This window comes from Chanodichthys erythropterus, chromosome 11 (genome assembly GCF_024489055.1).
Source record: "Chanodichthys erythropterus isolate Z2021 chromosome 11, ASM2448905v1, whole genome shotgun sequence".
Taxonomy (NCBI): Eukaryota; Metazoa; Chordata; class Actinopteri; order Cypriniformes; family Xenocyprididae; genus Chanodichthys; species Chanodichthys erythropterus.
The window spans coordinates 9,617,280-9,629,404 of NC_090231.1; the positions used below are offsets into that span (position 1 = coordinate 9,617,280).

The 12,125-nt window shown below is 34.1% G+C and overlaps 2 protein-coding genes across 4 annotated transcripts; one reads left to right on the forward strand and one right to left on the reverse strand.

Annotated features, from left to right (window-relative positions):
- Positions 1-323: 323 nt before the first annotated feature.
- gmpr2 (guanosine monophosphate reductase 2) lies at positions 324-6,472 on the reverse strand. The gene is made up of 10 exons (XM_067401489.1): positions 6,398-6,472; positions 5,865-5,991; positions 5,588-5,707; positions 4,474-4,557; positions 4,113-4,286; positions 3,936-4,017; positions 3,743-3,849; positions 3,562-3,604; positions 1,022-1,181; positions 324-902 (listed from the first exon to the last, which is right to left on the reverse strand). Exons 2-10 carry the CDS (start codon positions 5,949-5,951, stop codon positions 713-715), a joined length of 1,047 nt encoding a protein of 348 aa, XP_067257590.1. The 5' UTR covers positions 5,952-5,991; positions 6,398-6,472; the 3' UTR covers positions 324-712.
- Positions 6,066-7,896, forward strand: nedd8 (NEDD8 ubiquitin like modifier). 3 transcript variants are annotated; one of them, XM_067401492.1, is made up of 5 exons: positions 6,066-6,083; positions 6,940-6,973; positions 7,177-7,224; positions 7,355-7,437; positions 7,522-7,896. In XM_067401492.1, the coding sequence occupies exons 2-5, from the start codon at positions 6,956-6,958 to the stop codon at positions 7,640-7,642; spliced, it is 270 nt and encodes an 89-aa protein (XP_067257593.1). In that variant the 5' UTR covers positions 6,066-6,083; positions 6,940-6,955; the 3' UTR covers positions 7,643-7,896. The 3 variants fall into 3 exon arrangements, with proteins under 3 accessions (XP_067257593.1, XP_067257591.1, XP_067257592.1); XM_067401490.1 differs by lacking the exon at positions 6,066-6,083 and adding an exon at positions 6,621-6,824; XM_067401491.1 differs by lacking the exon at positions 6,066-6,083 and adding an exon at positions 6,628-6,789.
- Positions 7,897-12,125: the final 4,229 nt, after the last annotated feature.

Sequence of the window (12,125 nt, forward strand, 5' to 3'; positions counted from 1 at the left end):
TAGACAAATGAACAGAAGATTTTAACTGAAAATGAACTCAAGATTTTAAAGGGATAGTTCACCCAAAACTGAAAATTCTATCATCATTTACTCACCCTCAGGTTGTTCCAAACTTGTATACATTTCTTTGTTCTGTTGAAAGGAAGATGTTTTAAAGAATGTGGGAAACTGAACAGTTCTGGGGCACCATTGACTTCCATATATTTTTTTTTCCTACTATGGAAGTCAATGGTGTCCCAAAGTGGCCTGGTTACAAACGTTCTTTAAAATATCTTTCTTTGTGTTTAACAGAACAAAGAAGTTGTTACAGGTTTGGAACAACTTGAGGGTGAGTAAATGATGACAGAATTTTCATTTTTGGTTTATTTTGGGTTACCCCTAAAACAGAAACTGCATAAAACATACAATATTATTACAGTGTCCTTGAATAATTAAAAAAAATCAAAACTTCCTAAATTAGAAGTTTCCAAAGACTGATTAATAAAAAAAAAAAAAAACCAAAGGCCATGCAGTGGCCAATATAGCATCTGGTGAATTCAAATACACATTAATTTATAACACTAAATGACAATGTAATGTATGTGTGTGTGTGTGTGTGTTTGTGTGTGTGAACATGCATATGTGTGCATGACTGTGGGGAAAAATAAATGACCTTTGCATGGATTTGGCATACTCTGGCCCAATATGGACCTGGTTAGACCTTAGAACTGGCTCAATTATCATTACCAAACACTGTGTTGAGTTGTTGGGTCACCCTAATGAAAGTGGTACGACGACTCAGCTCTTTCAGCTTAGCAGCACCCACATATGTGCACGTGGAACGAACTCCACCCAGCACATCTCTCACCGTCACCTCCACAGGCCCTTTAAAAGGCACTTCAACGGTTTTACCCTCTGATGCCCTGAAAACACAATAATGACAGCTAATATTAATGATCTGAATATCGTTTTAAACCAGAATACATGGTTTTAAATCAAATTGGCCATCCAGCATGATTCAGAGCTTCTCTCATGCGCTTACCTATACTCTGCTACACCTCCTGCATGCCTCTTCATGGCCGTGTCTGAACTCATGCCATAGAACAGTTTGTACGTTTTGCCGTTTTTCTCTATGGTTTCGCCCCCACTCTCAGAATGACCGGCAAGCATTCCTCCCAGCATCACAAAGTCAGCCCCCGCCCCTGTCACACAGTTTAGCCAATCAAACACAAGCCTGATGTGCCACTGATTGTGACTGGAAGAGAAATGTTATTATTTCCTATGTGTATTCAATCAATACCATTGCTTATACAATACCATGGCTTTGCATGAGGTACAGAGATTACCTTACATAACTTTAAAATTAAATATACATTGTGTATTTGCTTTTATAATAAGTACTCAGTTCTTACTCTTAAATTACTACTTAAATTCTAACAGTTTTGTCCCTGAAAGGAGGATGTGTAGAAAAGATGAAGGATTTTTTTTTAATCATTCACAATAAGTTTTTTTTTTATATATTTAGGTTCTAGGGTAACACTTTACAATACGGTTCCTTAGTTAACTACATTATTTAACATGAACTAATAATGAACTGCACTTCTACAGCATTTATTAATCTTTGTTAATGTTAATTTCCACATTTACTAATACATTATTAAAATCTTGTTAACATTAGTTAATGCACTAAACAATGAACAATGTTAACGAAGATTAGTAAATACAGTAACAAATGTATTGCTCATGGTTAGTTCATGTTAGTTAATACATGAACTAATGTTTAACTAATGAACCTTATTGTAAAGTGTTACTGGTTCTAGCTTTATGGTTTTATATACTGTTTTTATATTTTATACTCGTATAATGGCTGTGTAAATTGTACTTCTTATTGTTTGTTGTGTTCTGTCTCTCTCTCTCTCATGTTTCAAGTCTAATCTGCTTTCTGTAGCCAAATATTGTGAAAAAAGAAGCAGCGAAAAATACTTCTTTCTGTAGTCAAGGTCAGTAGGCCTGGGGAGAGTCTAGAGTCAGATAAGATGTTTCCAATTAAAAAAATATTTACATGAATAAGATAGGCATATAATGGGATGTTGAGGAAGACCAAGGTGGATGAAGATGAAATAGATGTGGTAAAAAAGAAAAGAAAAGCAGGAGGCCTTATGTTAATTTGTCTGTACAATCAATTTTTAATCTGTGTTCAATGATAAATGAAATGAATGATTTTGCAATATAATAAATACTCTGTATTTTAGAGCTCACTTTTGTAGCTCTCCGAAACACACTTTGGAAAATCTTTTTTTATTTTACCACTGAGTGACCTGACTTTATTTTACAGGTGAATTTCTACCACTTCACAAACAGCTGAAAATGTGGCCTTCACAGGTAGTAAGGCATCAAGGAATGTCCGAATCCAATGTTTGTGGCTACTAAAATTTCTTGAATTCTTGTTTTATGCTATTATTATAATGCAGTGTTACCAAAGCTGCGTTAATTGTGCTTAATGCACAATTCAAATTTTTTGACCATACCTGATTTTTCATCCCGCCTGATTGTGCTTACTTAAGTCGGATACTTAAGGTCACAGTTGACCTTCAGGTTTTTTATAATCATATATAGAAATAATTTTAATGCACGCCAGAAACTTGTCTTATTGAACTAAACTAAATCAACATTGAACAAAATTGAGCTGAGTAATGATACTATTGTCTTTTTAGATCTGCTTCGAGGCTTATGTTGTATTCGTTTCACAATAGAAGAACATTGCAACATTTTTTTATACTGTTATTTTCTTGTTTAATACGGTGAAGCTGCTTTGAAACAATCCGTTTTGTATAAAGTACTATATAAATAAAGGTGACTTGACTTGAACCTGATGTGATTATCCTACTTATACCATGATTACTAGCCAGCATGGATAAGTTAAAGCTGTCACTGATGTTTGCAGCGCATAATTTAAAAGAATGGATTAAAAATAACAGCATTTGTTAAGTTATTGTATGTACAGATCAGTAGATTTAGAATTCTAAACTGAAATGAAGAAGAGTACATTTATTTGAATGAAGTCGAGAAAGAGATTGTGTGTGTGAATTACTTGCATCTCTACAGTGTTTAATTACTGGAAAAAAATGTAAATATAAAATAATATATAATGTACCTTTTTATATATATTCTTTTATATAAAATATAATGTAGCTTTCTGTAGCAAAATTAATTTATTTATAAGATTTACGGGCAGCAGCTCAATCACAATCTCTTGCCTAAATATAAAAAATCTGCCTCAATTAAAAGAAGCTGTCAGTTCTTGTGCGAGTACAGGCACGTCTGCTTCATAATATGAAATTAAGAAAAGTTATCTTTGTGGGGAAATGTGTTTCTCTTGCCTTGTGGTGGCTTGCAATTCCAATGGGAATCAGATATACGTGTTTAGACATAGGTCAGAAGACCAGATATCGGATCTGATTTAATACCACATTTGGAAGTGGCTCAGAAAAAAATTTGATATTGTGCAGATTTATGTCTCAATATCCGATTGGTGTTAAATGTGAGTAAAAACATGAGATCACAACGCAGCCCAAGACTCACCAAATGCCTTGGAGACGTCACCTGGGCAGGTACATCCCCCATCCTACAGAGACAAAAAACACAGGAGCCCCACGAATACATGATCAAAGATTCTTTTCACACAAAGCATGCAAGTAGCATAGTGGGACTGTTACTATTCTTTCTATTGAAAGAACTTTGCTCTCAAACACAAGAGTCTCACAGATATGATGTGTCCACCCAGGCCATGTGCAGCATCAGCGCACTCAATGACAGCACTCAGCTGAGGATAACCCACGCCGGTCTTCTTGCGAGTGGTGCACACAGAACCTACACATATGAAAATATGTGTGAAAACAGTGTATTGAAATTGAACACCATCTGAAACTTTGGCGAGAGATGACTGATGATGTCACCTGGTCCAATGCCCACTTTGATGATGTCAGCACCAGCGAGAATCAGCTCTTCAACCATCTCTCCTGTGACCACATTGCCAGCCTACAGAACACAAACGGATATCAAAATATTAAGATGATAGCTAAAAAGACAATGTAAAAAAAATGTTTATCTGCTGATGTTGACAGGTAACTGACCATGATAGTGTGAGTAGGGAACATCTTCCTCACGTCTTTCACAAAGTTGACAAAGTGTTCGGAGTAGCCATTGGCTACATCCACACAAATGTACTGAATTTGAGGTACAGCAGCCATAATGGCCCCCAGTCTCTCAAAATCCCCATCACTCGTCCCCGTGCTGACGGCTACACTCTGGAGAAGGAAAGAAAGAAAGAAAGAAAGAAAGAAAGAAAGAAAGAAAGAAAGAAAGAAAGAAAGAAAGAAAGAAAGAAAGAAAGAAAGAAAGAAAGAAAGAAAGAGTCTAAGCCAGATCATCTTAATATCAACAATCTAGAGAACCAGAGACTAGATTATAAAATCTAGCAAAGATGCAGCTCACCTGTATGCATTCTGGGTGCTTGGCTGCAAACTCCTTCCAGTCATCCACACAGTAATGCTTATGGATGGCTGTAAACAGACTAAACTACAAAATAAAGCACACAAATGAATGACTACAACAAATAATATACAATGTATGTATAAGCACCTGCAGTCTGTTAAAGGGTTAGTTCACCCAAAAATGAAAATAATGTAATTTATTATTCACCCTCATGCCGTTCCACACCCATAAGATCTTTGTTTATCTTCAGAACACAAATTAAGATATTTTTGTTGAAATCCGATGGCTCAGTGAGGCCTGCATAGGGAGCAATGACATTTCCTCTCTCAAGATCCATTAATGTACTAAAACATATTTAAATCAGTTCATGTGAGTACAGTGGTTCAATATTAATATTATAAAGTGACGAGAATATTTTTGGTGCACCAAAAAAACAAAATAACGACTTATTTAGTGATGGCCGATTTCAAAACGCTGCTTCAGGAAGAATCAATTATGAATCTTTTGTGTCGAATCATGATTCAGATCGTGTGTCAAACAGCCAAACTGCTGAAATCATGTGACTTTGGCGCTCCGAACTGCTGATTCAACACACTGATTCATTTATGCTCCGAAGCTTCCTGAAGCAGTGTTTTGAAATCGGCCATCACTATATAAGTCGTTATTTTGGAGTTTTTTTGGCTCTCCAAAAATATTCTCGTCACTTTATAATATTAATATTGAACCACTGTACTCACATGAACTGATTTAAATATGTTTTTAGTACCTTTATGGTTCTTGAGAGAGGAAATGTCATTGCTCCCTATGCAGGCCTCACTGAGCCATCGGATTTCAACAAAAATATCTTAATTTGTGTTCTGAAGATGAACAAAGATCTTATGGGTGTGGAACGGCATGAGGGTGAGTAATAAATTACATTATTTTCATTTTTGGGTGAACTAACCCTTTAAACAAACAAAAGGGTATAAAAAATTCAGTGTATGCTCTGCATTTATCAGATTCTCACACATATCAGCACTTGGGAGATCCTGAGAAGTCATAGGTCAAAGTACCAAAGTAACTAAATTCTAGCTATCAACACTTCTCAAGTGAAAAAATAAGAGTTCATTCATACCTGATGTAAGGCTAAAGCCATTTCAAAAGTCCCCACCGTGTCCATGTTGGCGGCAATGATGGGAATCCCATGGTAACTGCCCTTCGAGTTTCTGAAAGTGAAACTGCGCATGAGATCCACCTGAAACAGAAGAGAGCCAGAAGAGAACCCAAAATGTAGTTGACATTGCATTGCATGTGTGATTGCAATGAAACTTTAAATAAACCAAGGCCAGATCAAACATAATACTCTGTATGTCACCTACAATGCAACTGAAAATGTATCAAGAATGACTAACCTCACTGCGAGATTTGAGAGTGCTTCTTTTGGGTCGAAGCAACACGTCCTTGAAGTCCAGCTTGATATCATTTTCAATACGTGGCATGGCTGCTAAAGAGGATAGCCTTGAGACTGTATCTCACTGTCTGTAAAAACACAAGACAAGAGAAAGAAAAACATTCCCACTTTAGTTATGGGAGCTGCAGGGGTTGAGGAAGGAAGGGGAGGGTGATACAGTGTGAGTTTTTACTACTTTACTATTCTTTTTTTTTTAAAATATAAATCTATGTTTAAACTCTTTGTAATACCAAATAGTTATTCCATTTCAGATATGAGAGTTAACCAGTGCGTCATAAAATGATCTAACAAAATGACCCTTAATTACATCACATCTGGTTATGTGTTCTGCACATGTCTTAGCTGTCAGACAACCCTAGCATAAAAGCATAATTTTCTGTCATCGTGACACTAATGTTTTTGCCGTCCATTAGTAACAAATATAAATCCGTCCTTATCCATATACTTTATTTACCAAATAAAACATTATCCTACCTATAAATGGAGATGTGCACCTCCTTGAAGAGATGTATGAGAGAGAATGAAACGGTTTCCGGTTGAAGGCGGTCATTTTAGGAGGGCGGATGTTTTACGCATGTAGTCTCCGTGCTGACGGCTCCCGCGTGAATTCAAGTTCAAACATTCCGCGAAAAACTACAAAAAACGTTTGCTTACTGTCGCAAATATGGCGTAAATTGTATGTTTTTTTTCCGGGTACGCAGTTTGGATTCAACTGAAATACTGTTTTATTTAGTGTTAGTTCAGTAAGATATGTATATTTAAATAATAAATTCTAAAACAATTAGTTAATTTTATAAATTCTAAATCGTCGAATGCTGTTATTCTCCTCATAGCGCCTCGGAACTTTTCCTACTTAGACTAGAATGGTAGGAATTATTTTTCAGTGGCACAGGAACTTCGAGTACGGTGGACAAATTGTGGAAATAAACTGATTAGAGAAATCTCAAATTATTCCACCGTCAGTTAATTATATTTGCATTTAATTATATTTCCAATTTTTCTGCATGTATTTCTAGAACAGGAGAAGCCACAATGCTAATTAAAGTCAAGGTAAGGAATGAACGAAGAATAATGAATTTCATTCAGTACACTTCTTGTCCAGTTCGCCACTAACGTTAGCTAGTTTAATTATTTTTTTAAATATACCAAGGCATTGCGAACCAGACAAACGGTAATTTAAAAAAATGTACATTAGTCCCATCAAAGGGAAATCTCTAAATAACTAACGTTAATCGTATGCATTGTTTTTAAAGACGCTCACTGGCAAAGAAATCGAGATTGACATCGAGCCCACAGACAAGGTAGAGTCTAACATTCACATTGATTTACAGCAAATGTTAAAAGATGAAGCTCTGTGTCAGTCATTCATAGATTACATTGTTGACAATAAAGACCATTTGATTTGATGTGTATTCATTTAATCCTATTCAGGTGGAAAGAATAAAAGAGAGAGTGGAGGAGAAAGAGGGAATCCCACCCCAGCAACAGAGACTCATCTACAGTGGAAAACAGATGTAAGGCATTTTACTTACACTATTATCCTGCTCTGGTACATTTGTGTATTTTTATTCTAAACCCTCCATTTTCTTCCATCTCAGGAATGATGAGAAAACGGCAGCTGATTACAAGATCCAGGGTGGCTCGGTGCTGCATCTGGTTCTTGCGCTAAGAGGTGGACGGCTCCACCAGCATCTCCGCAGCCTCCTTCTAACTATGTAACCGCCAGTCCTGCCTTGACCACCTTAGATATCCAATGTACTCACACATGTCACTAGAAACCATTTGAACCATCTGGACTGATGAGTGGTAGCCACTATAATCTTAAGTTTGTTGGAACATTCAGCTTCTTCCTGTTAATGCCACTCCCCTTTAATTTGTTAAGAGCATGATTGTGCTCTTGTAAAGTTTACAAGAAGTGTAAGAAATCAAGGTAAAACTGATGTATCAGTTTGTCATTAAAAATTGATGCAACCATTTAAGCATGTTGTAAGAATGTTTATTCTTTCATCACTCAAAAGGTTTTAGCTCAGTTATCAGATATTTGTTCCCTTAAAACAATAAGTTCAGATTTGAACTTCTTATTAATTTAAGCAACTTCTAAAAAATCTTAATATGAGCCACTACATGCAAAATGATCCATTCAGTTTTCAAAATCTTTTAGAAGTACATGTTTTTTTCCATAAATGTGACATGGGATTTGATGCAAAAACGTGAGGCAATGCGATCCAGGCAGTCCAGTAATGATTATGTCAGAGATCAAATTTGAATAATAAATAACAAATTTATTAAGTAAAAATTATATTGACAAACTAATTAATTGTTTATTAATAAAATAAAAAATAAGAGTATTGTATCTAATAGATGAAGATCAGAATCAGAAGGAACAAAATTAAGATATTTGCAGAATAAAATGAGAGGTAGAAGAGAAGATGCAGAAGAGATGCGAGAAGCAAAAAGAGCAAAGAAAAAGCTATCAAAGACCCAGTCCATTTTATACCATGAGCATAGGAAAACTTACATCCCACTCAAACTTATACGGAAGAGGATTAGGGCCAAGCAATAATAAAAAAATAAAACCATCTTGAGATTAAACTTGTTAAATTTCAAGAAAAAAAGTTGAGATAAAATGTTGAGAATAAAATCATTAAATTATGAGAAAAAAGTCATTAAATTACGAGAACAAATTAGTTAAATTATGACTTTTTTCTAGTAATTTAATAATTTTTTTTCTCATAATTTATTGACTTTATTCTCAACATTTTATCTCGACTTTTTCTCGAAATTTAACAACATTTTTCTCATAATTTAACGAATTTGTTCTTGTAATTTAACAAGTTTATTCTCAACATTTTATCTCGACTTTTTTCTCGAAATTTAATGAGTTTTTTCTCGTAATTTAAGGAGTTTATTCTCAACATTTTCGACTTTTTTCTCGAAATTTAATGAGATTTTTCTCATAATTTAACGAATTTGTTCTCGTAATTTAATGACTTTTTCTCATAATTTAATGACTTTATTCTCAACATTTTATCTCGACTTTTTTCTCAAAATTTAAAGAGTTTTTTCTCGTAATTTAACAAGTTTATTCTCAACATTTTATCTCGACTTTTTTCTCGAAATTTAACGAGTTTTTTCTCGTAATTTAACGAGTTTATTCTCAACATTTTATTTCGACTTTTTTCTCGAAATTTTATGACATTTTTCTCATAATTTAATGAATTTGTTCTTGTAATTTAACAACTTTTTTCTCATAATTTAATGACTTTATTCTCAACATTTTATCTAGACTTTTTTCTCGAAATGTAATGACATTTTTCTCGAAATTTAACAACTTTAATCTCGAGATGGTTTTATTTTTTTATTTTTGCTTGGCCCTAATCCTCTTCCGTAAACTTATGTTTTAATCTAATAAAAAAAGGTCAAACAGAATTATCCATTATGTCATAGTTGGTGTGACGGCTAGGTCAAATGTCAATGATAGATAAAAATATGAGGTGTTGTTTTGACACCTTTTGCAGATTTTGCATTATCTCATGTCTGCAGAAATGTAAACAGACATTTTCATACATAGGTACATCGAGTTCAACTGAGCAACTAATTCTGAAAACTTCATCGTTTCAGAACTTGGCAGGCGTCCAATATCTAACCACAAACATGTCAACATGACCGGTCACACTGGAACACTTGAAGAACAACTGAATATAACAAGCATACATCTCTTAAAGATAAAAGAAGAATATCCATAAAGGAGTACAATAAGACTTGAAAATATGATGAAGATTAATATATGGAGTAGGAGTACATGAATATAGGAAATCAAAAGTAATATTAATAAATCATAAGCCATAAATGATTAACATGAAATATCAATAAAATGCATGAATATGAATATTGACCATTTTGGATCCACCTGAATTTTTTGTTTACATTAACCACTTTGCTACAAAAAAAAAAAAAAATGTATACATAAAAATGTGAATATTCTTTTTCTGTGTACTACAGTATTGAAGTTTCCTAGGTGATTTTTACCTGTTGCTGAAAAAGTGCAGCGTGACACAATAACATTCAGCTAGACAAATTTGTATTCAACGAACATTTCCAGGGTTGACTGCCAAAAAAACATCTAAACATTTTGCCCAGCATGGCTCATATGATGGCAAAAACAAAACAAAAAAAAAAGGTTTTCATTTTAGTGGCATTAGCTAATTTACTCACACAATAACTAAGATTTAGGTTTCAAAAATGGAGCGAAAGCAATTGAGGAAAAACTGTAATATGAAGCCATTTGGTGAATCAATACCTCACCTCCAAATTGAGTTGAAATTCCATTTAACAGATGTGACTCGTGAGATTATTGTACAAACCGACCATAATCTCCCTTGCTGCCTACAGTAGGTGGCAGTGCTGCACAGAAAAGCACAAGTCTTCCTTGGTTCAGCATATAGATTTATTTATCATTTAATACACACTGTTCAACAAATACAAAACCTATAGTAAACAAGAAGACTCTGTTACAAACCGTTCAACCCCAGTTATGTGTAAGTAGCAATTTGAGCCTTACTGACTTTTATCATTTTAGACTGTACATATCTTAATATAATCTATAAAAGTTACTCTCTTTTTGATTTATATAGTTGTGACAAGGACATTCAAAATATCGACATCAATAATTTGTTACTAATAGTGACAATGTGAAAATGAACAGAATTCATCCTGCATGGCTTTTTTTAGTTTTGCATGTATGATAGTGTGTGTGGATACGAAAGATCAATATTGCTGCACAATCAGAGTCGCATGTTTCATAGAAAATCTACATCGTGTTTGTGTTTATCACACAGTCGGCAGTGCTGGATACTGAGACACAGCTCAGGAGCAGCATTACTAGAACCAAAGACGCTCTTCACATTTTAAGATACATACAATGTTCAAAGTTTACAGTCTTTGATGAATTGATGATAACGACAGGTATCGTCGCCACGTGATTAGGACAGAGAAACCAAAAGGCAGTGTTTACTGTGTAAGTGTGAAGGTTATAGATTGGAATGAGGGGGATTAAGCTCATGCAAAATGGATGTGCTATGATTTACACTGTGATTTATATATTATATTGCTTTATATATAGCACCTACACATTACAGATATGCAAAAAGTAATAAAACGAAGAACAATTGGCACTTTCTATAGTCTTCACAAGTGGGTAGAAGTAAAAGCATCAACACAGAGGCACAACGAACAGACCCTGTGACCACTAAAAAACCTTATGCGTTTGTATGGACGAGTGACACATACATACCCAACACTTTAGTCATGTATTCTTGAACTGAGCATATATCATTTAATTACACAAATTAATATAGATTATCTTTAAGGCTCTTTTCATTTTGGTGTGTAGTTTTAGTATATGTAATCATCCAGACTATGAATAAATCATAGGTTTGTTAGCTTGATCGATTGATTCTAGTCTCTTGTATTGCACCTACATTAAAGTCCATCAACACAATTATGATATATTGTGCATTATGTGACTAATCTAACAAGCTTTTCAAGTTTTTGAATATTTACATAATAAATGATAGGACCAAAACTATATAACTATTACATTCTCACAGGCTTTCAGCTAAATCACAAACACTAGCTATATTGTTTTTATTTGATTTTTTTCCACATATAACCAAACCACTCTGCATCTGTGTGTACATTTCTGAAATAAGTAAACTGTGAAATTGAGGGTTATGACTATGGCATCATGAGCCATATTCAGTGTCTAAAGTCAGTAAGATACTGTTACAACACTCAACTCAACTTCACAATGGTCTTCATTGAACACTTTTTATATTTTTATCTTCAAAAATATCAGAAAGCAAAATACTCTTTAACAGCTATAATACAGTTTACGTGTACGTTTTAAGGCAAATAAAAGAGCTTGAATTGTATCAGTACCAGAGTAACCTGGTAAAAAACTACTCTGAACCACCACAATTGGTTCTTTAATATATACCTTAAAAATACGATGATTAAAAAAAGATCCCAGAGCTTTCTTTCAGGAAAGAGAACAATAATAATTTTAGAATAACAAAGGAATATGATTAGAATAAGACAATCAAAAATATCAAAATATATATAAAAAAGAAATGCTTCTGAGTGTTTTGGTGTGATGAAATACATTTGAAATGAGAACACGTCAAATTAAAATACAGCTTTG

Coding starts and splice junctions, on each gene's coding strand:
- gmpr2 (XM_067401489.1), bottom strand. CDS start 5,951: ATGCCACGTATTGAAAATGATATCAAGCTGGACTTCAAGGACGTGTTG. Junction 5,708..5,864: donor CTCTCAAATCTCGCAGTGAG/GTTAGTCATTCT, acceptor CTTCTGTTTCAG/GTGGATCTCATGCGCAGTTT. Junction 4,287..4,473: donor AGCACCCAGAATGCATACAG/GTGAGCTGCATC, acceptor TTCCTTCTCCAG/AGTGTAGCCGTCAGCACGGG.
- nedd8 (XM_067401490.1), top strand. CDS start 6,787: ATGGTAGGAATTATTTTTCAGTGGCACAGGAACTTCGA. Junction 6,974..7,176: donor CAATGCTAATTAAAGTCAAG/GTAAGGAATGAA, acceptor TTGTTTTTAAAG/ACGCTCACTGGCAAAGAAAT. Junction 7,225..7,354: donor ACATCGAGCCCACAGACAAG/GTAGAGTCTAAC, acceptor AATCCTATTCAG/GTGGAAAGAATAAAAGAGAG.